The 27,126-nt window shown below is 41.3% G+C and overlaps 1 protein-coding gene across 1 annotated transcript in view; it reads right to left on the bottom strand.

The window, feature by feature from the left end:
• Positions 1–367: 367 nt before the first annotated feature.
• The window catches only part of ntng2b (netrin g2b), a 65,922-nt gene continuing 39,163 nt past the window's right edge, over positions 368–27,126 (bottom strand). The window contains exons 5-9 of the mRNA XM_053339498.1: positions 26,953–27,125; positions 24,860–24,889; positions 4,276–4,443; positions 1,784–1,918; positions 368–688 (exon numbers count right to left, since the gene is read on the bottom strand). Of these exons, the coding sequence (XP_053195473.1) occupies positions 465–688; positions 1,784–1,918; positions 4,276–4,443; positions 24,860–24,889; positions 26,953–27,125 (730 nt within the window). The 3' untranslated portion in view covers positions 368–464. The remainder of the gene's footprint in view (positions 689–1,783; positions 1,919–4,275; positions 4,444–24,859; positions 24,890–26,952; position 27,126) is intronic.

The following is a 27,126-nucleotide window of genomic DNA, read 5'->3' as shown; positions in this document are numbered from 1 at the left end:
CAAAATAAAAAAACAGAAAATGTCCTTGTGGTTACAACAGCCATTCCCTTTGAAGTGAAACAGTGGTGATTTAAGTGTTTTCTTTATGCTTTTTGGTTTGATGCACATTGCTCCTGCTCAGGAATAAAGGGAACAGTGGTTGGTATGATTTTTTTCCCCCCTTCATCTTCTTCTCTTTTCTTTATGTGTCCTTCTCACACCTGAGCACACACTCAGTAACATACTGTAACAGTCCTGTGAGGTGTGTGTGTGTGTGTGTGTGTGTGTGTATGTGTGTTTTGAAAGGGTACTGGGGTTAGTTAGTGTGGTGTGAGTGTGCGCTCCAATGCGAGTGTGTGTTCGTCAAGTCCATGATTGGGACGTCCATACCCACTCTTAGTCACCCCTCGCCTCATGTACACACACATAAACACACACTCCTTGGTCTGAGGGTTTTTTTTGTATTTTTTTTGTATTTTTGTGGCTCAGTGGGGAGTTAACATGGCCAGCAGGTGGGCTAGCAGAGTGCAGAGCAGCAGGGTGGCCGTGGAGAGGTGCGGCGAAGAAGCGGCGTTGCATTCCTTTCCCGCCTCGCAGCGGGATTGTTGGCACAGTACCCCCTTAAACTCTGGAGGACAGATGCACTTCTGGTTCTGGTAGCACGTTCCTCCATTCTGGCACAGGAGCATTTCCTCATCGCAAACGTTAGCTGTGAGTGGAGACAGGCAGGAAGACAAGAGCGGTAAGGGGAGAGGAGGAGGAGGAAAGAGGGCGAGTGGAAGGGGATGCAGAGGTAAGGAGAATGTGAGAGAGAGAGAGGGGGGGGGTGGTTGGGAAGAAAGAGGGTGCAGCAAAGTGACAGGGTGACAGGTGGTAAAAGGATAGTGGGGGAGTAAAGTGCACAAGAAGAAAGAAAGATGTACGGCAAAGAGAAAGACAGGCAGGGGGAGATAAGGTGGAGCGATGTTAGGAGCATGATGGGAAACAGAGATACAGAGGGAGGAGACGAATTCAGGGCAGAAAGAACAAAGTAGAAAAGAAAACAGGAGGAAGGAAAGAGGCAAGATAAATTCTTCAGTCTTTGCCTCAGGGACAACAACAGGTAACACCTGCCTCTTTTGTTTCTGCAGCCCTTTTCTCTGTCTGTTTTTTCGTGAGCCTGCACTTTCTCAGGGTCAAGTTAAAATCCTTGTCCCAAACCCGGCAGAAAATACACAGCATGTGAGATATTTGTTAAGTGATGATTAGAGGAACAAATGGCATCATTAAAATGCTATAAAAGGCATTAGGAAAAAAGCACAGGGGTAGTTGTACGGCACAAGATACTTGACCTAAAAATGTACTGAGAGAAAATGGAGAGGATAAGGCTTGTATGACAAGAAATAATTACATGAGCTAATGTGTTTTATTACACTGAAGATAATCGGCTCTGTTGCAGTAAGATGTCAAACCTAAAACATATTGTCCCATATTGTTGTGAATAAGCAATCAAGGTGCATGCCAGCGGAGGTTTAATGTGTATATGTGAGTAGGTGGGGAGGGTCTTTTTGAGAGTGAGGCCCTTGACTAGATGGTAGATGGTGGAGGAAGGCGATTCCCTGTAATGGGGTTAAGGTGTGACAGGGTCATCAATTAAAGGAGCAGCTGATGCCGCTAATGAGCTACATGATCAATTCCCACCGGGAGTAAAGAAAACACTGGGAAGGGGATGCATAAGCAAAAGATCTTGGATGGATACAACATTTCTTCATTACTGGATTTTTTTAGACATGAACAAAGCAAACATTAGCCTCCTTATACTCACGGTAGCAGCCTTGTTTCCAGTAGTATCCCGGCAGACAGTCGTCACACTTGTTCCCCGTGGCGCCATCTTTACACTGACAGAAGCCCGTGCCGTTACACCGGTCGTGAACTGAACCCATCTGGTTGCAGTTGCACTCTGAAAGAGGAGAGTGGCGGAAGAGGATGAAGAGAGTCATTAGACATTTTACAGACTCTTCGCTTTTTGAGAATGTGGTCTGGAGCAGAGCTGGAAATATGCAGATTTGTATTCAGATGACAGATTAGTATTTGGTTTTGAATAATTTCAGACCTGTACTGTGCATGTAAGGTGCTACAAAGATTCAGACCTGAAATGTACACATTTTTCAGTTATTTCTCCAATATAATTGTTTTGTCTGTGTCAGCATGACAGCCCTGCTAGTTTTTCTCATGCAAAACTGTAATGCTGTCTGAAATAAAAACTACTTTTTGCATGTTTTAACTGCTATTGGAAAGGTTTTCCTCAAAGAATACAACCAAGGTCTCCTAAAAGTTAAGATTTTCTGACAATCTTTCATCAAATTCACTGGCTTGGGTATCCAGAAAAACAACACTTATCATGCTGTGTAATATACCAGGAGACAACAGTGACTTGACACAGGAAAATGAAATGACGGATGTCCTATGTCAGAAAGTACTGTCTGTATATCTCAGATGTTGTTTGGGAAACTAATCCCACCTGAATAGAACTGCCAGTTCGCTTCATTGGATGATATCTGCTTTCAAAAGCAGGCAGAATAAGTGCAGAGAACATTGTGATGGTTTGAATAGTTGTGGGAGATGCGAAAGTATGTTTATTGTGTGGCATAATTAAACTTTAAGTTGATTCTGCTGAAAATTATACAATTCAAATTACCCATCAAACACCTCAAACTTATATTCTCTCTCAGAAACACTTAACTCTCCCTTACTAACAATCAAATCAAGTAATTGACATGTTTAAACATGTTTTTGTGATATTAAAATGCTAATGTTAAGATGACATTGAATTGAACTTTGGATGATTTTTACATAAATTATTGCATATATTTATAGTGACTAACATCCAGATCAATGATGGTTGGTAGCATATCAGTGACGGTAAAAAAGCAAACAATGCAGATCTGCATATTTGTATTGCATTTTTCAGTTGATGATGAAGCAAGATTTTTCTCATGACTCGATGTAAGCCGATAGCTTGTCTTTCATTTAAACCGAAAGATCAAATGAAATCATTTATTATAAAATTTATGATAAAGTATTCATAAAAGTGAAACAAGCCAAGAGGCCCAGATTACACAACCACAGCAATGCGGTTGGTATCCGTGCATTTGTGGGTCATGTGCATTAATATTGGGATTGTGTGTGAGCCGATGAGAGCCAGTGTGTGAGGAGAATGTGTAGCTGTGGAAAATGTGTGTGCAAATGCATTTGTGTTGGATAGCTTATGATTTCTTGCTCTAGAGACGCTGGCGTGAACTGATTTCTGTTGCCGTGCTCGGTGTGCCAGTGTGCTGGCAGATGAGCTAATGGGGCCTTTTTTGTGCTGACTCCAAGGCCTGGCCCTGTGTGTGCCCCAACCGCAGCGAGTTTACCCTCCAACCCCCTGCTGTCCACCTACAGATGGATCCAAATCAACACCAGATTTTAGCTCCACAGCTATGCAAACACAGTGACCTCTTATTAGGACGTGCCCTTAATAAGATGTAAAAGAGTGAGTGAGTGTAGGAAAAGTGAATACTCTCTGAAAGCATAAAAACAGTGTACAGTGCAGTCAGAAAGTATTTTTTTAAAAGAAAGTATTAAAAGGTTTTATGTTTTTTTTTGGCTATGTAAAGCATGTTGGACTTTAAATGAGGTTAAAGTGTGTTCACATCACTATTTGGTGTGTAGAGCTTCTAACTGTAAAAAAAAAGTTTTTATGTCCAAACAACAGAAATGTCTTGACAGGCTAAGTCAGTACCCTGAGTGTGTTTTGCCCCTAACATGCACAAAGTGAAGATAGATGTAGTGCAGTCATGGTAGACCAGCAACTGCGAAGATACTAAATATCTTATGATATTACTGGATGTTGATTTCAGCCAATCACTGAGTGCAATGGACTTGAATATTACATTTCATGACTTCATTTGAACCTGAATTAAATAATTTTTTGGCCACTTGAGGGCAGCACAACAAGCACTTAACATAATATTGACATATGATCATCTTATAAACTTGCTATGGTGAACTTTTATCAAACATTTCCTATTTACACATCCAGCAGACACGGGGCCACATTAGCATTACTCTGGAGATGTGTTTCTGACCAACTGGTGAATCTAAGTCAAATATTCTCTCTCCTTTTAGCTCTTTTTTGCTCCCCACCAGCTTCTGAGAAATATAATGCGGCTCTTAAGCTGCTGAATATGCCATTGTGTTCACCAGTTAGTTTCTAACAACAAGCAAACCCCCCACCCCCCTCCATGTACTCCCACTCTTCCCCGGCAGACTGACCGATGCAAACGCCCTCATCATCCAGCTCGGCAGAGGCGTTGCGGAAGTATCCCAGTCTGCAGTGTTGGCAGTTCTGGCCCCTGGTGTTGTGCTTGCAGCTGACGCACGTGACGATGTTCAGGTAGTCGATGTAGCTGCAGCGGTTGGAGTGGCCGTAGCACTCACAGTCTGAAAGAAAAGAGACAGAAAAGTTCCTTTCTTAAGGGAGTTTATTGTGCATTTTTTGATGTTAAACTCAAATCCGGTTTGCTGAAAAATTGGGATGGGATGGTGTATTTTAAGCCGTTGCGTTCTCACAGGATTCTTCGATGACAGCAGGAAATGATAAACGACTTGCACAATGAGACATGGTTGAAAGTTTTAGTGTTAGATGTCAGTGAACAAATGAATGGCTGTGTGTGTGTTTTATGACTTGCCTTTCTGACTCTATATTGGTTCAATAAAGACAGACCACTCCCTCTCCATTACTACACTCACAAGTTTGCTGAGTCTGCTTCACTGTGCAGCACTGATTACTGATGGGAATTTCACTATCGTGTGTGTGTGTGTGTGTGTGTGCTTGTTTGTGTAATGTGGGTGCAGGAGTGAAAGCACGGGCATGTTAATTGTGTCTGGGAATTTAATTGCATTACAAGATGAGTAGATTAGAAGCTACACAATCGTAACCAAGGGAGTTATGAGTGAGTGATACAGTTTTTTCAGACTGCTCCTGACAATGTGAGGTAGGTCTAACCCTGCTTATCCTGACAGAAAACCTCTGCTGCCTCTCCTCACTTTTCACCATTGGTTCTTCATTTCCTCTTAAAGTCTCTTTCAGAAAGCGTCGTGCAATCAGTACTTGATTAAATTTTCTCTTTGTAATTCATGAATTACTGCATGTGAGTGGGTTTGATTGCAAGTAAGGGTGGGTGATCTGACGGTTTTAGATCGTGATTGATCATTTCAGGCAACTCGTAGAAATCACGGTATTTAATGTCCTGTTACTTCTGTTTCCAAACTTCATATAACCTCAGATCCATGTGATGTGAACAAACTAATAGAGAATCACTTCATGTGTTTCTTCCTTTTAAAAAGTATAATGTGAGTTATAGCTAGCAGCATGTCAGATGAGGAGTTTGTGCCAAAAAGACCTCAACATCAGTTGTATGGGAATTGTTTGGCTCAGCACTGTCTGATATTTCCCAAGCCAAAGTTACTGGTAAACTTTAAGCAATGGTGGGCTCTTCTGGAGGTAATACAACAAACCTATTGAGCCAACGAATGACGATGCCAACAGTGCTTCACTCTAGGCGGCACAGCCACACTCATCACCATCCCATGAGACAAAAACAAACCAGTTATTACTGACCAAAGCATTTGAGCAGTCAGAAAAACACGACTGAAGCACTAACTAATGGGAAGAGGTAAGTGAGGTTGTCACATTTATTTTGTGTTCCCCTTTATGTATGCCTAATGCTGACAGAGAATTTCTGCTCAAATTCAGCACACAGATTTTTATTTTTATTTTTTAATTTTGCAACGATAAGTGACTTATGGTCCAGTCGTACATCTAAGCCGTACCTGAGTCTCCCCATCCATTTTATTGACGACTGGAAGCTGAAGAGTACATGTTTTCAATCTAATTACCGCCCTGAGGACCACACTGGGGAGCTAATTGCCCACGACCTAAAGGAAGCATTACTCTTGGAGTCTAAGTGAAGAGCAAATGGGTTGCATGACCACAGACAGCGTCGCAAACAAGGTGAAGGAACTGAAACTCAACAATTAGTCTTGCCTGCAGTGTTTTGGTACAGACTGCAATTTGCCGTAGGGGAATAAATCAAAATATCCCGATGTGAATAATAACAATTATAATCATTATAATATACATATATAATCAAGAACACATTATTTATTTATTTGCTTTGTTAGATCATTTTATTATTTTTTAATTTTGTCATTAAAGTGATTATTAAATTACTATGAAGAGAAATCAGTTCTGTTTATTTATTGATCATGATTCTCAAATAAGACGATGATGAATTTATGACTTGACATGTTTTAAAGGACCCTCGGATTATGGGTTGAGCAGTGCTCCACCTGTTGAAAATTAATTTCCTGTGTGGTGGATGCTGAGGACACTGACCTGACTAAGATGCTCAAGTGAACCATAACTGATTACCAAGAATCCAAGCACAGATATGGCGTCCCTGGTGGATGGTGACACGAGACGTTAGACGTGTGTGTGAGTGTGTGTGTGTGCATGTGTTTTGTGTGTGAGTGAGTGTGTTTGTGTGTGTGTAATGTATATCTACTTATTGCAGTGTCCGATAAATGCCCGGGTCTGAAAGCATCTAAATGCCCCTGACGGAAACTTTTGGGTACAAGGGGGCGACGTCCCGCCCAACGCTGCTTGCAGCTTTAATATTGTTTTGTGTTTGCATTTTGCTACTTTTTCTATCTGAGTTGTGAGTACTTCAAGTGTTATTTAATGATTATGTAATCTTTTGGCTTCTGTTTACAACTTCATATTAAACTCAGATTTTAATCACCATTTTGAAACCTGTGTTGTACGTTTTAATTTAATATTGTGTTTTAATGGTGCAGATGGAGAAATTCATAGGCTATTTTGAGTCTGACTATAGTCTACAGGGCATCTCAAAACTGAAAAAAAGATTGCAGTTTAGATCATTGATTGTGATTGAAATTAAAGGAAGGTGATATTATTTCTTGGCTAGATTGCCCACCCTTAATTGCAGGTTTTATTCTACATGCTGGTATGAGTGATATATTAAGATTTCTTCCAAATCTTATACCCTGAAACCAAAGCTAAAAAAATATGCTGTAGAGAACGGCACAAAACCTCTGTGTAATTTTTCCACAGAGAGAGAAATGAAAGCCTCATATAATTTACTGTAGGATCTGCATTGTGCAGAGGGGTGCAGTGAGAGGTAGAGGAGTATTGCTCTACATTCTCGCTGCGATTATCTTGGCTGAGGCTGGTACCTAATTAAGGTTTTATTAAGCTTTAGAAGTTGGCTGCAATAGTGTGCTGCAAGGCATCACTGTCCTCTAAAGAGGCGTTTACCAGGCATGTTTATGCAAATACACATTTAAATGCACGTTAAAAAGTCGGAGTTTAGCTGTTTAATCAGCCGTCACATTATTATTTTATTATTGTTTGGTTGATGATGCCAGCTGAAATATTAATGAGCTGGTTTAAAGGAAGCCAGCAAGAGGAGCACCATAAAGTGCCTCTCTCAGCACAGAGGGAACCATGCAAGCAGTGGGGGAAGAACTGCCTAATTAAATATAAATGGCCAATTACTCCACAGACTAGAGAGGCAATGGGACATTGTTTGCCAAATTAACGTTACGAGTCAAGATGCTACTTTATTGGTATTTATCAGTTGTGAATTGTTAAGAGTGAAAGACAGTTATATTGAGAGACAGAGAGAGTTGTCTGTCTGCATTGTATAATCAGTCTGAGATTGAGAGAGTAATGCTACATTTAGCTAACAAGCATCTTTTCTAAAAATCAATAACAGGGTAGGTAACTGTTTAATGCTTTGATATGGTTTTTAAGTGTAGGTACTTACCTTGATCATGCATATAAAGTAAATACAACCAGGAGGGAGTCACAGATGCATGGAGGGGAAAAATGAGCAAAATGAAAAACACAAAACATACAATGAAAGGAATTTTTCCACAGGTTTTCTGTTTTAAAACGCAGATTCCACACTATAGTGAAAAGACAAAGGTTTTATAACCCACTGATCTAAACCACAGAATCCAAAGGAGTCAACCAAGCTTGAGTCTGTCATCTGTATCTTCACATCACATGCTGCTTGTGTTGGTCTCTTACCTCTGAAATTATCGTATATGATTCCAAACAACTGTCTGGCCTGAGGCTGTCCTGAGATCAAGAGTTGCAGAAGCCCTTGAGAAATGAAGGAATCTTTGTTTAAGATTTGTGTTTTCACATCATCCACTGGTGCTGCTGTCATCTACTATACCTTCACCTGCAGCACTATAAATAGGTCACGTGGATAAGGTGGATGGGATTCCTATATGATTCTACCCTAAAGAAGAGACTGGAAAAGTCTTCAACTACTTCAGTGTTTCTCAACTGGTTGAGACCCATAAGTCAACATTTTATTCATCTGTTTGCCAAGAAATTCTGTTGTGAGGCACCCGACTCAGAGTTTCTTTGTTTGTTTGAGTCAAATCTTTAGTAATATGTGGAGTGGACTGGCAAAGTGGTGCAGATTGTTTAGATGTTTTTGTTTTTTAGCATTATGTAAGTTCTTAGAATGAGGAATGCATTTATTTCCACATCCCACCTGCACATGAATGTACCAACAACAAACGTTCAAGACACTTAAGCAAATGGGTTTTTAAAACTTAAAATAAGAATTCTCTGAAATATGAATGCCATGGTTCCTCTTGAAGATACTTCAAGTGCATTTAGGCATCTCATTTTGCAGTCTGGACAATAATGGAGGACATAGGAATAAAAATGAGAGCTCAAGCAATCAGCAACCTTAGGGAAGCAGCTCAGAGGACTCATTTAAAAACTTGCAAAAAACCCCCCAACTTATTTCTTTCATTATGACACATTTTGGGTCCCATTCTTGAAACCAGTTATGAATCACTGTGCTATTCTACTATATGTTCAAATTCTACCTTTCCTTTTTTCCTTTTTCTTCTCTTCTCTGTCTTCATCGTCTTTTCCATGAGACACATGGGTAGCATGACCCCATCTTTCACCGGCAGGTTTTACAATGACGTTGTGCCCTACAAAGGAGCAACGACTCACAATATTAACAGATTATCTCAGGCTGTTTTACCAGACTAGATAGAACAACTGACAAAACATAATTTAATTATCTATAAGAAGGCTTTTCTAACATAAATCCTATCCCCTCATATTCTAATGTAACAGACTTATCTAAGTAGTATTTTATTATTTAATTCATACTTTATAGGTTTTTAGAAATTTAAATACTAATTTATTAGTATCATAAAGCACAACATTTTGTACTGTCTATAATTAGTTTATCAGGCAACTGATGACAATATTTAAAACTTGTTAGGGATGTGACTTTCAGTTAATTTTGCTATCGATAGACCGACACCCATCAACCGATAATTAAAGATGTGATGAATGTTGTGATAAAGCTTTCCATTTTGAGAGCTGTCCAGCAGTTGATGGTCAGAGCTAGGTTATAAGCCCTGATTAGCTTCACTTTTAGCTCATCTTTCTTCACCTCAAAATGTCTTCAGTGTGTTTCATAGCTCTCAGTGGCATAACATACTTGGGCTTGAGGTACCAAACTAACTGTCTATCCCTCGACTTCCTCTACACTGATTGGCAGCACACCAGTCTCAATCATTCTGCACACCAAATGAGTGAATAACGTACTTTGTTATTACAGGTAGGCCTTAGGATTAGCAAGCTAGGCTAACAGTCGCCATGTGAGTTTATATCCATGCCATGAAGTCTTTCAGAGCAGGCAAACACATATGTGCGGGAAGTTGCTCCTGTCAGAGCCATGTGACATTTTGGTCGGAAAATGAGTGGTTTTAAAATTTATTTTGGTGCTGCGCTTACTCTGTCTCACAAGGTACCAAAATATGGCACTGATTGATCTAATGTGAATAATGCAAATTAACAAATTAGTACCCAACCCTAGGATGCAAATTAACATATACAGTATACCAACTTGCATAACAGGTCAAAATCTTTTTGTGGTACACCGTTGACATCCCTAAATGCGATGTTGACATTATCCTTAACACAGATCCAGCATTGAATGTATTTTGAGGGTATCTCCAATGTCAAATTCGTCGCCCTTTTCTTGTCTAACCATTTTTTCTTTTTCATCCTTGTATCTTTTCTGTTCTTTCAGATAAGAATATGATACTAATACCAAACTTTGATTTAGCCCAATAACTTTTGTTGACTGACATGCAAGCATGTCACTGAACAGATCAATTTAGGTTTATTCTTGTTGTTTCCAGTTAGGAGCCCATTTTTCAGCTAAGTTTAACTCAGAGTTTATCTACTGCTTATTTAGGCCTATTATGAGAAATCTACTGTATAACAATGGTAAATCTACAAGATCTAAATACCGATACATTTCGTTTTCTCACCATGCTCAGATGAAGATGTTGTTCTGTGGCCATGACTTCCATGTCCATGCTCCTCAAAATGGTGGGAGACTGACATACCACAATCGTCATTGACAGACTAAGCAAAAATATAAGGGCAATTTTACAGGAAGACTGCCATCACTACTTCTAACAAATATACCTTTCCTTTCCTCTCCGTGCCCAGATGAAGTTGTTTTGTGGCCATGAGCCTCATGTCCGTGATCATGTGAAGATGGTGGTTTGTGGCTATGAACTTCATGTGAGGTTGGAGTTTGGTGGCCGTGAGCCTCGTGTGTGGTTGGTGCTTTGTGGCCATGAGCCTCATGTGAGGTTGGTGCTTTGTGGCCATGAGCCTCATGTGAGGTTGGTGCTTTGTGGCCATGAGCGTCATGTGAGGTTGGTGCTTTGTGGCCATGAGCGTCATGTGAGGTTGGTGCTTTGTGGCCATGAGCCTCATGTGAGGTTGGTGCTTTGTGGCCATGAGCCTCATGTGAGGTTGGTACTTTGTGGCCATGAGCCTCATGTGAGGTTGGCATTTGGTGGCCGTGAGCCTCATGTCCGTGATCATGTGAAGATGGTGTTTTGTGGCCATGAGCCTCATGTGAAGTTGGTGCTTTGTGGCCATGAGCCTCATGTGAGGTTGGCGTTTGGTGGCCATGAGCCTCATGTCCGTGAGCATATGAGGATGGTGTTTTGTGGCCATGAGCCTCATGTGAGATTGGTGCTTTGTGGCCATGAGCCTCATGTGAGGTTGGCATTTGGTGGCCGTGAGCCTCATGTCCGTGATCATGTGAGGATGGTGTTTTGTGGCCATGAGTCTCGTGTGAAGTTGGCGTTTGGTGGCCGTGAGCCTCATGTCCGTGATCATGTAAGGATGGTGTTTTGTGGCCAGGAGTCTCATGTGAGGTTGGTGCTTTGTGGCCATGAGCCTCATGTGAGGTTGGCATTTGGTGGCCATGAGCCTCATGTGAGGTTGGCATTTGGTGGCCATGAGCCTCATGTGAGGTTGGCATTTGGTGGCCGTTAGCCTCATGTCCGTGATCATGTGAGGATGGTGTTTTGTGGCCATGAGTCTCATGTGAGGTTGGCGTTTGGTGGCCGTGAGCCTCATGTCCGTGATCATGTGAGGATGGTGCTTTGTGGCCATGAGCCTCATGTCCATGCTCATTTGAGGTTGGTGTTTGGTGGCCATGAGCTTCATGTCCATGATCATGTGAGGATGGTGTCTTGTGGCCATGATCCTCATGTGAGGTCGGTGCTTTGTGGCCATGAGCCTCATGTCCTTGCTCATTTGAAGATGGTGTTTTGTGGACATGATCCTCATGTGAGGTTGGTGCTTTGTGGCCATGAGCCTCATGTCCTTGCTCATGTGAAGATGGTGTTTTGTGGCCATGAGTCTCATGTGAGGTTGGCATTTGGTGACTGTGAGCCTCATGTCCATGGTCATGTGAAGATGGTGTTTTGTGGCCATGAGTCTCATGTGAGGTTGGCATTTGGTGGCTGTGAGCCTCATGTCCATGATCATGTGAAGATGGTGTTTTGTGGCCATGATCCTCATGTGAGGTTGGTGCTTTGTGGCCATTAGCCTCATGTCCTTGCTCATGTGAGGTTGGTGTTATATGGCCGTGAGCCTCATGTCCGTGATCATGTGAAGATGGTGTATTTTGGCCAGGAGCCTCATGTGATGATGATGTTTTGTGGCCGTGAGCCTCATGTCCTTGCTCATGTGAGGCTGGTGTTATGTGGCTGTGAGCCTCATGTCCTTGCTCATGTGAGGGTGGTGTTATGTGGCTGTGAGCTTCATGTCCTTGTTCGTGTGAAGATGTTTTGTGGCCTTGAGCCTCATGTCCTTGCTCATGTGAGGTCGGTGTTATGTGGCCATGAGCCTCATGTCCTTGGTCATGTAAAGATGGTGTTTTGTAGCCATGAGCCTCATGTGAGGTTGGTGTTATGTGGCCATGAGCCTCATGTCCTTGTTCATGTGAGGATGGTGTTATGTGGCCGTGAGCTTCATGTCCGTGTCCCTCAGACTTGTGGGAGACTGACACACCACAAATATAATTTACAAAACAATCATAAACATCATATGAGGAAAATTGTATATTATTTTTCTCAGCAATTTAAACAATAAGGTCACATTAAGATTTTGCTCTATTGCTTGAATTTATTGACATGCAGGTTACCAAGTTTAGCTAAGGAACGATTATCTACTGCATATTTGCTGCACAACCAATAATCTATGGTATGTACAATAAATTATTACAACTACTACTTTAACTACAACTACTACAGATACCTTTAATTTCTTTATGTTCCTCCCTTTCTGCGCCGTGCTCAGATGAGGTTGATGTTATATGGCCAAGAGTCTCATGCAGTTGTCCATGACCCTCAGATTCATGGGGGACTGCCACAACAACCGTCATTAGCATAAAAAACAAAAGTTTGGATAGATTTTCAGGGGACCACTTTTCGCTGCTAGTTGCCATGTTTAAATTGTAGTAAATCTGCTGCACATTTCCACCACTACAGGTAAATAAAAACTACAATAATATTGCCACTATAAGAGAGATACATTTCTTTTCAGCTTTTATTTCCTGTCCATGCTCAGATGAGGTTGGTATTTTGTGGCCATGAGTCTCATGTACATGTACGTGTACCTCAGACTTGTGGGAGACTGAAATATCACAATCATCATTTAAATAACAACCAAAAACATCATATGAAGAAACTGTACATGTTCTTTCCTGGGTAACTTAAACAACGGTGTAGCCCTCTTTCACTTAATTTTTTGCCCTTCAATTTCTTGCTTCAGTGATGAAAAAATATGATGCCGCCGTTGGTGCCAAAATTACGATTATACTCCACAGCTTAGGTTGACTGACAAGCTATCATGTCACTGAAGAGATAAATTTAGATACATTCCTGCTATTTTCATTTTCCAAGGTCACAGTTTCCACTGAGCTTCCACGTTTAACTTGCAAAAAGTATATCAACTGCATATTTCCTGCACAAGTAAACTACAGCATGTAAATATTGCCACAATTACATCTAAAAGAGATACCTCTTTCCTCTCCGTGCTGATTTGAGGTTGGTGTTTTGTGGCCAAGAGTCTTATGTCCGTGTCCCTCAGACTCGTGGGAGACTGAAACACCACAATTGTCATTGAAATAACAAGCAAAACATTAGCTACATTTTCCTACTTTTCAGGGGCATGTTTGACCCATGGTGAAAGTTTATCCACCACTACAGGTTAACTACTAGTATTACTACTACTACTTACAACCAGCTACATTCACTACTACAGTACATCTAAAACATATATCTTTCCTCTCAGCTTCTCTTTCTTTTTCCTCCTCCTTTTCCTCTCTTTGCTCAGATGAGAAAGAGCTGTTGGGGCCATGAGTGCCATGCATGTGATCGTCAGACTTTTGGGAGACTGACACACACAGTTATTAGTAATATTAACAAGCAAACATTTTGGTAAATGGCTGGTTTCCAGATTTAAGGGGCCCATTTTACACTGAGTTGCCAAGCTTGTGAGGAACGTTCAGTTCAGTATCTACTGCATATTTCCTAAAGCACAAGTGAACTACATTATATAAATCTATAGCCTCTTTCACACATAGTTCCTGGTAAATTTTAGGCACCTCTAGTGAATTTCATTGTTCACACATGCAGCTACATTCAGGAATATTTCCTTGCACTGAAATAGATGGGAATAGGAATAGTCCAGAAGATGGGGGTCATGCAACATTTATGGATGCCATCCGCCATAAAACTCAACAGAAGAAGAAGATGATGAGTAGAGGCCAGATGTACATATATATGGCGGAAGATGGCTCCAAACCTGTTTCTAGTGTCTAGTTTGAAGGCATTCTTAAAAAAAGGAGCCTGTTTGCAAACCCAAACACTTGTGTTGTTTGTTAGTAGGGCTGGGTGATCTCTTTCCTCTGCCTTAAAATAGCAACGTGCCACCAATGCGCCTGACCACACCTCATTTTGAGACCAACAAGTGCATTTGCTATTTAGACAACATGGGCGCAGGGTGAGAAAATGACAACTACGCCGGGGGAAACTAACAAAGACACATGCGCCATGCCCGCCATCCTCTGTGCGCCGACCGCAAGATGGGGCCCCAAGATTCAAATACGTCATCAGCGGAGTGCGGGACGATTGATTCGATCGCTCTCATCTAAAAGCATCAGACATATGTAACCCTTTATGTGCTTGTCCCTGTGATGTTACTGCTTTCATTCACAACACAGCCATTTATCGGCGTTATCGGATCTTGAGGTGGGAAATTGGCGGTACAGATTTCCCCTGAATATCGACCCCCTGCTTCCATTCACATATGAACCCATGCAAGAAATGTTCCTGAACATTTCAGGGATAGACTGCATGTGTGAAAAGGACTTGAGAGCATTGCCTCTACTGCATATTAAGAGATACCTTTACTTTCAGTTTTTCTTTCCTCTCCATGCTCAGATGAGGTTGTTGTTTTGTGGCCATGAGTCTCATGTACATGTATGTGCTCTTCAGAATGGTGAGAGACTGAAATAACAAGCAACATTTACAATGCATGCTGTTTACTGTTGTTTACAGTTATTTAGAGAACCATGTTTTGCTGTGTGTTGCTAAATTTAACTTTGGTCTACTGCACAAGTAAACTACAGCATATACAGTAAATTTACATACTAAAGTAGATTACTATTTCTCCACCACTACACATAAAAGAGATATGTGTCTCTTCAGTGCCATCCCCCCTACCCCCATTTTCCCTGTGCTTATGTGAGGTTGTTGTTTTGTGGCAACGAGTTTGTTCGTGTTGCTCAGATTTGTGATACACTGCCACAGCAAAATGTTAATTAACATAAGGAGCCTAAATGTAGCAGTCTTTAGTTTTTAGGGGGCCATATTTCGCTTGAAGTTGCCACATTAAACTCGCTGTGAAAGTTTATCTACTGCATATTTCCTACACTATTAACTACAGTACATGCAAAGGAGACACTTTTTTCTTATGGCTTCTCTTTCCTCGTTGTGTTCAGATGAGGTTGGTGTTTTGTGGCCGTGAGTCTCATGAATATGTTCCTCAGATTTGTGGTAGACTATCACATCACAGTCGTCATTGACATAACAAGCAAAAACATCTGATGAAGTACATGTTACATGCTATTTCTCAGCAACCTAAACCATGAATAAGCTGTTTCAGCTGCCTGTTTTTTCCTTTCATGGCACCAGTTTATCAGATAAAAATATGATGCAAGTGCCAAAATTATGATTTAGCTCGACATCTTATGTTGATGACAGGCTATCATGTCAATGAAGAGACAAAGTTTGATCGATTTCTGCTGTTTCACTGTGAGCTGTCAAGTTTAACTCCACCGACTTCATTACTGTACCACAACTAAACTACAGTATATAAACCTACCCATTACCACTATTACATATAAGTGATACCTGTTTTTTCAGATAGTCTTTCTTTTTCCTCCTCCTTCCTTTCCACTGCATGTTCAGATGACACTGATTGGTGGCCATGAGTCTCATGCCTGTGTTCCTCAGTAGGTTGGGAGACTGACATACCACAATCATCATTGATATACAGTAACAAACAAAAACATGAGGTACATTTTATGAAAATAATGCTGCCACTACATCTAAAAGAGATACCTTTCGTTTCAGCCTTTATTTCCTTTCCATGCTCAGGTGACGTTGTTGTTTTGTGGCCGTGGCTCTCATGTACTTGTTCCTCAGATTTGTGAGAGACTGACAGACCATAGTTATCATTAGCATAACAAGAGAAGACATCTTGTGGAGTATTATACTTCCCTCAGCAACCTAAACATTAAGGACTGTATAATTAGGCTGATGCTGCAGCGCGTAAAGATTACTGATATTGTCTGCCTTCTTTCCCTTCTCGTCATCCTCTGAGACCTTGTTTTCTTTTCCTCTTTTTTCTCTGTCAGATAGTGGATTGCCCCATCAGGGGCCTCAGCCCTGGGCTTGGGAAAAAGCTGTGAGAGTCAAGAGAGGCTTGAGAAACTCCTTCATCATTGCACTTTCACTCTGGGTGTGAAAGAAATGACATGCACTTCCTTTTATCTGAATGTCATAAAATCTGACTGCTGTTCGTGCTTGTTTCTTTGTTCCCTCTCATAATAGAAAAAGAGGAGTATCTCTGTTCTTTTTTTTCTTTTTTACTGTATTTACCCAGAAGATGAATATTCATAGGATGCTGTGTACTGTATTGTATTACAGTAACATCTCCTCATGGGTGTCCTTCTTTATGTAGAGATTTACCGTCTCCACACTGGCACAAAACCTCTTGAATCAATGTAGCTTCTCGAGACTAAGTGTTCATACACATCCCACTTTTACTGCATTTTTAATTGTCTCTTGCTCAACTTTTTCCCCCTTTTCTTTGTATGTTCCACTTTCCCAGAGGGCTTTATGCCATTCCCAGGATCCTTTGCATCAAGTTTTTAGGGCTACAATGAGCACAAGTAAAAGAAGAGAGATGTGAAACTAGTTCAGTTTGTGGATCAAGCCTCCTCTTCTTGTCTACCTTTTTTTCCTTCATTTGCAGCCACAATTCAATAAATCAAAACACTACAATACTCCTCACAGACATGATTACAACTAAAAATACAGAAAACCAGTCACACGAAGTGACCACACTGTGCATGTCATTGAGGGACTAATGATTACCAGACCGCTAGAGAATACGGTGCAGCATCCATCTGTGTTTTCCCTTGAGGTGTTTTTGCACGGGCAATGTATGTCTCCAGTTGTTCTTCTTCAGAGAGGGGCATCCTGCAAGCATCCTGCTCCCCTGCAGAGCGGCCCCCTTCAGGCTATCTCCCGCCCGCTCGCTCCCCTTCATCCCTCCCCCTCCCTGGGGCTCCAGTGAGACAGGGCGCCAGCAGCTGTTCTCACAGCACCCCTGGACCATTTCACACGACTGGCATCATGCCATCATTACATCTCATCAAAGTAACCCATGCCTTCCTCTACTCATGTCCGACTCTGGCCCCACTAGACCTGCTCTCTCACACATCTGTCACACACACACACACACACACACACACACGTGCACACACATGCCGCCTAAAAAAACCCTCTCTTATGGGGAAAGCAGGATTCTGGATAACGGTTGTTTCAAAGGCTGATATAGCTCAGCAGTGAGCATAAATGCATTTAATCTCAGTAACCCATGCTGCCTTGGGGGTAGGAGTGATTCGAACCATTCTTGGCATTAATCTCAATCAGCTCAGCCCAAAGTGTCTGACATCAGACGCTGGCAGCCGTAGCATTCAGGGGTTTCCTGCTTGCTCTACGCTGACTGAAAGAAGGTTTTGTATGAGTCTGTTGGGCTTCGTAAACCATGACAGTGATGGAGCTCTTCATCTGCACTCTCAATGGCAGGCTGACACTGAGCCAACACCGTCAGAAAATGACCTCAAAGAACACGTGATTCTTTAATTATATCATGACACTTATATAGTAATGCCCCCCCCCCTACCCTCACCCCAGTGACATAGTATTTTGTAATCTGCTTCAGTAAGTCAAGGTTAACATTGGGTTGTTTTCAGCTGGGCCTGATTCAGTCTCTTCCCTGTCACCTCTTTATATATTTCCGTCACTCTGATCCTCTCAGTGTCTCTGAATGATGCAAAGACAATGTCAACTAAACTCAGATTTTTCATGAACTTTCAACGGCCTGAATTTATAAACCCTCCTGTTTGTCTCTCTACCCCCCCCCCCCCCCCCCTCTCTCTCTCTCTCTCTCTCTCTCTCTCTCTCTCTCTCTCACTCTCTCACTCTCTCACTCACTCACATTAACTAGATTTCAGTGTCACTATCTAAATTGAATAAGCCTCCCTGACATGTGATATGATGCCGAGCAACATAAAATTATGATAGCTTGTGTATAAGAGCATTTCAGTGACTTTAACCTCCTGAAAATTGTCCATTTCAGAAGGGTTGTACACTATAAAACCATCATGGTGTCTAGAAATGAAAATCATCTCCCATTACTAAATTAGGTTATTCTATTTTCCAAAGCGGGCTTGACTCTATTCTATATCTACTGTCATCTAGAGCTACGGGTGCAGCTTACCTCCTCCTTCACTGTGCTTTGGCTCTGATGGTTTATCCTCAGTTTTCACCGGGTTTGAATGATGGTGACCGTGATGGATGACGGACTCCTCTTTGATTGGAGCAGGGTGGTGGTGATGAGGATGATGATGATGATGATCAACAACCAAATGATGTGTAGACTCTTCTAGGACTGGGTGAGACTGATGTGAGTGCTCATGGATTGATTTTGAAGGTGTGAGCCCCTCTGGCTCCTGTGGTGTCAAGGAAACACTATGCTCCTCTGATGGAGATGAGGATATGGAAGAAGGGAGAACTTCTGTTTTGTCTGGAAGTGTGTCAGATTCTCCCACGGGTACTGACAAAGGGCTGGTGGGTAACACGTTGTGTGTTAGCGAGACTGAGCTCTGTGTAAGTCTGGTCTCTGCTGGTGGAGCTCTGGTGTCTGTTGCATCAGTTGCATGAGGACAGAGAGTGTAAATGCAATGAGGAATGAGCAGGCTCAGACATTAGCATTAGAGATGCTGCCTCAGAAAGCCTAGTTTTCCTTCTTTTTTGTTTTTCTTCTAATGTGTACATATACAAGCTCAAGCTCGAACGTTCCTACACACACAGAAGTGAGAACACACAATGAAAGTGTGATTTCACACTGCTGAGATAGGCTAAACTCGAAAGCTGTTCCACAACTCTTTCAGTGCTGGAAAATGGTGTGTGTGGAGGGGATTGTGCAAAACACAGCAACTGTTAAAGGTGTGACTATTGTTAATATGGTTGTAAAATGAAATCACACAGTGTTTGTGAAAGTGTATTACTCTGTTTTACAGTTATAGGGTTGTATATAGATGTGTGCATATGTGTCTGAGAAGAAAATAATGGAAATCCTTCCTCACCTCTCACCTTCAACAGCAACAATGAATCAATTACTGATCCATAAATATAGCTCTGCACACGTGTACAATACACTAACAACTACATGGTGTGAATACATGAAACTACTGATACAATTTCCCCCTGTTTGAACTGCTCTGATGCAGTGACTGGCTAATCGTCACACTAATCTATTCCTAAAATGGTTTGGTGGTCACATTTCCATTCAGCGGTTAGTTAATCACAGCAAATAACAAAATTGTGATGCAGTGCTGCTCTTTGTGAGGTTTTTCATTTGCTGCATATGTGTTGTGTAATTAATGTAACATTAGAAATAGGTGTTTACAGACTTTTTAAGCATTTTAATTCAGGAAATATACCAGAAATACTAATTCGCACACAAGAGTGACTATCCATCTCATTTAAATAAAATAACTGATACACGATTGTTGTCAAAAACCGACAAATAAGACCAAGGAAAAGTTCCTCAAAGCTGCCTCGTAACCTCACAGATAACAGTCAACAGTTTTATGGCAAAAAGTGAGTCATAAAATCTGTTTCACATCCAAAAGACTACATAGTGAATTTGAGTTCAAACAATTGTCTTCCTCTAGGGGAGGCGGTCGTCTACCTGCATAGTAAAGTTTTTTTTTAAATTGTTAAACCTAGATAGCTGGAAAGCAGAGAAGGCGAAAGCAGGATCTGACAGGCTTTAATCTAGGGCTAGCAGGGGATTTGGGGTTCATGGGGTTTGTAAAGCTCTACATCATCAATAAAAGCAGGAGTCTACATAATTTTTAACCAACTCATTGATATGCACTGGTCGTGTAGCTCTCTATTCTAGTATATTCACACTGTGATCGTGACTAAATTCAATTAGTCTCAACCTATCTAGTTTGCATTGCCTACCTGGAACTGGATCAGGGTTTATAGAGTTGGATAGTGAGTGTCCAACTCCAGAAACAGAGCCGATGATGGAGAGAAGGGACTCTATATGTGAAAATAAAAGGTAAAAAAAAGCTCACATTTTCAGCCATGCAACAGCGCCATCACTCTTTCATAGAGTGCATCAACAATCTAAGCTGATTCATTACATAATCCTCTGACATGTGCCTGTCTGTCTGTACAGATGGACTAACTGTCCCATGACACACATACTCTCACTCTCACTCACACACACACATACATGCTTAAACTAGCATACTGTGTGGTGTAGGCTCATGCGCTATCCCCCACTAGGACTCATTTCTAGGTGCCTTCCACACTGATGCATTTGCATATAATGAGATCATTTGTCACTTGTATTAATATACCCGGAGAAATGATAACAATAATGTTTAATGTCACCTGTCAGTCTTAGCATTCTCATCGTTTATTACGATGAGTGCCAGACGTTGATTGAGCTCCGCGTTAATGAACACATTGTGATTCAGGACCGGTTAACATTTGCCAGAACACCTAATGGCAGCGTACTGAGTGACAGCTTGGATGTTATTAATATGTCACATGATTTTCCAGGCATGATCCAATCTCTCTCAGTCTGAGGCCAAGTTAAGTTTTCATTTAAAAAAAAAGATACTACAATTTCAATAGACAGGAGTGAAATAAAGATGGTGTATGCATAGGATTGTGGTTGGGGTGACTGGTTGCTTTAGTGTAACGTGTAATGTATTCCCAGTGCATGTGTGTATGTGCTGTCTGCACTTGTCTATCTGTGTGTGTGTGTTTGTGACTGTGTGTGTGCTGTAAGCAGGCTCTTCTGCACCCCTGCCAGGACACCCTGGGATGTGATTTTGGATGAAAAGATGAAGTAGGGTCATGTGGGGTTATGGTGACTGGATAGGTAGATGTATGACTAGGTTTTAGGATTTGGTTTCTCTGACCCCCCCCCCCCCCCCCTCCCCTCACCAAACACCCATCTGTCCAGCTGACCAATGGGCTGTGAGCTTTGTGGATCAGACTCTCCTGCCAATAGGTTGCTAATCCTCATCTGAGCATGCTCAGTGACTTAACTGGGGCAGCGGAGACATGACAAAGGGTGCAACTACTATGACATGCTGTCCAACCCATAAGTCCGCTGTAATGGTTATGAAGATACATGTGCTACTTGAAAAGCTTGTATTTGTGTAAAATCCCACAATGAAAGATGGAATTAGCTTTTTTCTTTAATTCCTTAAAAAAAAGATCCGTCCTAAAATCTGATTTACATAAGCAACTTTTAGGTGGACAAAAATTTTAAATAAAATCCCAGGCTGCATATTTAGCTTTACAGTAACACTGTGTGCACGTCTTGCTTTTTCTAACATAGATACTGGATTACTGGATACATTATTAAAGATAATTTAATGTGATCTACTCAGTAATGTCACAGGACCTTCAACCTTATGATATTATAAAACTGCATATGTGTGTGTGGGTCTATTAGTGTGTGTGTGTGTGTGTGTGTTAGTTTGTGCGTGTACAAACAGTAGTGGCGGCCGCACTGTAAGAATAAAACCAAAGACCTCAGATTCCCCGGGAGGAAAAAGAGAGGATGAAGTTGATTTATGGGCTTCACAGAACTGAACTGCACCCTACGCTCGCCATAAATCTACAAATACACACACGTGCACGCATACACACACAGACACACCTGCAACACAGATAACAAGGGTTTGCACACATCGGGGTCAGGTTCAAACCACATACACATCTCTAAACTGGAGATAAAATAAGGCCTTCAAACAACTCTACAAAATAAAATAAAGTATAATCTTCTTTTCTGGTGCAGCTGAATAGAACTGCAATCATATTAAAAGTTGATGGTTTATGTTTGGTCCAGATAAGACAATCTACAGCTTATACATCTAAATAAAACGTTTAAATATGGATGCCAAACATAATTAAAATGACTACATTATGACTTTAAATGTAAGGAAAAAGTCCATATGTGATATTCTGAGGTTTTGTGTCCTTCATCGCGTGCTTTGAAAGCCTCCACAAAGGACTGCGGCTCTGTTTATACAGCGCTAAAGCGTCTGTCAGCTTCTTCTGAATCACAGCTAATCAGTGAATTTCTTTTGAGTTCTTTACTGATGTCAGCCAAACAACAAAAGTGCTGTGCTGTTCAACAAACACTCTTAATGGATTTCCTTAAGACAAAAAAGAAAAAAGAAAAAGAAAAAAAAAGTACGATGGCATCACAGCGGTGCCGAAATCCCAACTCCTCCCACGTCCTAAGTGCTTTTCTTGTGGAACATGAGAGGTCCGCTGCCTACCAAGATGGCAGGTTTAAATTTAGCATGAGCATTAACCGGGGGTTTGAGGACTACTTTACTGTACGTTCAAGTGGCTGACAGAATCTATTCACATCCGCTCCGGGTTGCTGAAAATCAGTCAGTCAGAACAAATAAAGTCTGAACGTCCATATAGTTTGACAGCCACGCTCTCAAGACGGGACAAACCCACGCCTGACATTAACGTCAGAGATCCATACGGCCAAGGAAACAGACAAGTGCATCTTAAGACCTTCAGTAAACTGCAGGATGATTACGTATGATATAGTCACAAACACACAGTGGGGTCTGCAGCTATGAGGACATCCACAGGCACGCAAGCATCCATACTCACTTTGTCAAGTTTGTAGTAAATCTACACTACACCGCTACTATATACACTACAGCATGTAAAGAAGTTTTCAAACCCTCTACTTGGGTAAAAGTAACACTGTACAAAAATACTCCAGTACAAGTAAAAGTCATGCCTTCGAAACTTTAGTAAAAGTATTATCGCCTAATTATATTATCAAAAGTAAAAGTACTCGTTATGCAGAATGCCCCTTTAATGTTGCAATGTTTTATTTAGTTATATTATTGGATTGTCATTACCTGTGAATTCACCTGTAAGTATGATTTTAATGTTAATTGATCAAGATGAAGCCTATTAAAATGTTTATGATCGTATCACATTTTGCACTGCAACCCCCAACCCAGATCTTTCTAAGTAACTATTAATTAGTCCTAAAAGTCTTCTTTTTCTTGAATAATAAGTGCTAGATTCATAATAAGTGTAAGCCTGTTTTAGTTGAAAAACATATAACAAACAACAAGGAATTTCCAAGATATAAGTGTGAGAATCTTGAGTGAAGACAGAAAGGACACCCTACTTTAGATAATTCAGGAAACCTGTGCAGTGACAGGTTGTTTCATTTGTTTTTAAGAAATAAGACTTTCAGGACTAAATAGACTAATATTACTTGGTGGGATTGAGATATTTGCAGTGCGTGCAGAATGTAAAATGTTAATCTAGAAAAATAGGAGCTGTCAAATAAGTGTAGTGGAGTATAAAGTACAACATTACTTTCCAAAATGCACAGTACTTAAGTAAATGCACTATTCTTCCTCTAAGGCTAAGGCTATTTGTCCGAACCTTCCTGATTGGCTCCAGAGTTCTCATGGGTAACAGCCGGGGACAGTTCAACTCCAGCTTCAACTTCACCCTCTGCTTCATCTTCATCTTCATTCTCATCCTCAACTTCATTGTCTGTTTCAGGTGCAGTAAACACATTAGATGAAGCTGAAAGTGTTGATTAACTAATAGAGTCTTTGTGCCAGTAAACAAAGGGTGCAACTACAGCAAACTCACGATAAGCCCATTAGCAAGCGTTGTTCTTTTCTTTGATAAAACATTCCCACTATTTTCCCACATAACCACATAATTGTATCTAATTATGAGAGGAGACCCCTAAAAAAAAACTCAGCAGACTTCTGCAGTGCAGTCCAATTGCTCAGTCTATCCATGCAACAGCCTTTTACTGTTGGGCCATGTGGAGAAAAGCCCAGTGCTGTCAGGGTTGATGTTGCCACTTTGCCGATCGTTTCTGTCTAACAGCTCGGAGGCTGAGAGCCTCTCCACAGAGAGAATCCCTAATCAAATTCCCTTTTATTCCTGCCTCCCCGAGCTCTTCACCCGGAATCACACTGCATTACAACACACTAACATATGCCTGCATCCTTCTCTCCCATTTATCTCCCTTTCTGAGTCTTTTCTCTTTCTCTCTCTGTCTCTCTTTCAGCTACCTTTGCCGCTCCATCCACCACCTATTCTCAGTCCTCTCTCATCCCCCCTTTTCTTCGATCCAACAGCAGCGTCTTTAGTCTAAATAAGAACAGCAGAACTGTGGAAGAATTCCTCCTGTGCAGGTTAGTGTGATGTGCTGTGATGAAAGGACATGGCGACAGAGAGGCCTATTAATAATGAAGCACACAGGGCCCGAGCTGCAGCACTGAGAGAGAGGAGACGGCAGGGAAAAGAGAAGTGACTGACTGGAGAGCCAGCTGAACATCACAGGAGAGAGAGGGGTGGGTTTAGGAGACATGCAGGAGGCAAGGTGTGGGGTTAAAAACTTTAAAATTTGAAAAACAATGCTACAAAAAGATGGAGAGACAAGTCAGGAAGAGAGAGAGAGAGGAATACCATCTCTTCTGCTTTGCTTTGCATTATTACTTACTAGAACCGGAGGGGGAACCAGCAATTGTACCTGAAAGAGAAAAAAAGAGAAGGAAGAGGAGATGAGAACTTGTTTATTTATGCATTCAATTTGCCTAAAGACTCGACTCTGCCTCACTCATCAGACTCAGGTGGGAGAGAGAGAGCTTAAGAGCTCTTCTGCAAAGTAAGGGCTTGTTATAGACCACCTCTCATTGTCCCGGGGTAATTACTGTGTTTGCACCCCCCGCCCCTTTTTTCCCTTCCCTTTCCCCCGAATTCAACCTGTTACACTTCTACAAACCCTCACGTTCAGAGCTTCTCATCATATATGTATGTTTTAAGAGAGCACTACCCCCTCCTGAATCAAAACTTTTTGCCTTTCTTGCACATTTTCCCAGATTGTATTTATAGTTAGCTTAGCTCGGCATGCATTATACAATCTGTAGAGACCAAACTGTTTCATGAGCCGTGGCCATTTTACGTTGCATTTTCAACTCAAGCAAAGTTGCAAACATTTAAATTTTTAAATTCCACTAATGGGATTCAGAAGTTTTAAAAGGTTGGTGATGGGATCTAAAGGTGTGTGTCAGTGCCATTCGAACGTGGCTGGAAACAACAGCATGATAAAAAAAGGAGCTTACAATAGGACCGTTCTCTGCAGTGGTAGTGCAGGTACAGGTATGTGTGTGTGTGCCTGTGTTTCACTCTGTGTGTGTGTGTGTGTGTTTGAAAGGAGAAAACTAGGGAGGAGCTGCCCTAGATTATTATTTTATCATAGCTAGCTACTGTAGCTGGCTACACTCTCTCCAAGAGGATTTCCCCCCACGCACTCCCCCGTTGTTAGACAGCTCTGATCAGCTCACTGCACTGCCACTAAGGTGACGACGACTCAGAGAGCTCAATCGTCTTCTCTCTCAACTTTTCCTTTCTTTTTTAACCCGTTTATCTTGATCCTTGCATTTCATTAAAGCCCTCAGAATGATGAACACACCTTTACATTCATAAATCAAGAGTACTGCAAGGAATGTAATTTTAAAATAACTGCATGCAGATTCATTTGGAAAGAATAAAAAAAGGCAGGATTCTTGATTTGGAAGGTTGAAATTTGGGGTTATGAGAGTGGCAACAAGAGTAGAATATGAACAATGGGGGGAATTATATGCAAAAAATTAATATTGGGATTATTTGGAGAGATATTGCAATTGCGATATGAAGCACGATTTTAATGGGAATAGAAATGTTTGCATTTCATCTTCACTGAAATCCAAACAACATATTACCTTAGGCTGTAACACCACAAAGCTACATTTATAGAGATATATGGTGACACATTTGACCTTCTATCAAAAGATTACAGCTTCTGCAAATTGGATATTGCACTTTGCCATACTGCGTTTTCAATAATATTTTGATGAAATGATCAGCCCTAATGAACAATTAAGAAAAAAACCATCTTCACTACTCTGTCATGACTGTCACAGCATCCCTGTACTGAGTGTGACCAGTTTATTATGGTGGACCTGGATGTGGCACAATAACACTGTGGAGGCCTTACAGTATGATCTGTTCCCACTTGTAGCTCTCTAATTTGTGAATGCCAGCTAGCATGACTCTAGAGCTATCATCAGTTAACAAGACACATAGCGTCACATTACTTGGCCTAAGCTACTATCAGTTACAATTGAAAGGGCACTAAGGTAACATAAAAGTAGTCGAACAAAGAGACCTGCTTATAAAATTAAATTATATTTAAACCAACTGGGTTTTTTTAAGCAGGAACATTTTTGAATGTATAATACAAAGAAAAGTTAAAAGACAGAAGAGGGCATCTTAAAAGCATACTAAGCAGGATTTTCCTTAAGCTCTATAGACTCATACCAAAGTAATCCCTCTCAAACATCACTTATGACCCTCTAGAAATGTGCAGTAGTGTTATATCTGCAGAGACTCTGACCTCTGTCTGTATTTCCTTTTTATTTTGCTGTGTTTGGGTTTTTTCTGGGCATCAACCTTTGGGCAGTGGGTGTTGTTCGCTTCCAGCCAACAGCGTGCAGGGTGTGAGGTCGGGACAAACACAGTAGGAACATATAAACAAGTTTTTTGGGTACGTACAGGTGTTAGGGGTGCCATTGGGTGTTGGCATGTAGGAACCAGCCTTCCAGGACTTGGCTTTGAAGCCCTTCCTGCAGCGCTGGCAGTCCTGGCCTGTGGTGTTGTGTTCACACTGGCATTGGAGGTTCCCATCCTGCAGCAGGCACTGGGAGGCGTGGAGGTTACACTTGCACC

Source organism: Scomber japonicus, chromosome 19, assembly GCF_027409825.1.
Source record: "Scomber japonicus isolate fScoJap1 chromosome 19, fScoJap1.pri, whole genome shotgun sequence".
NCBI classification, from domain to species: Eukaryota; Metazoa; Chordata; class Actinopteri; order Scombriformes; family Scombridae; genus Scomber; species Scomber japonicus.
The sequence above is the reverse complement of the archived record's forward strand: the minus strand, read 5'-3'. Positions and strand labels throughout refer to the sequence as shown.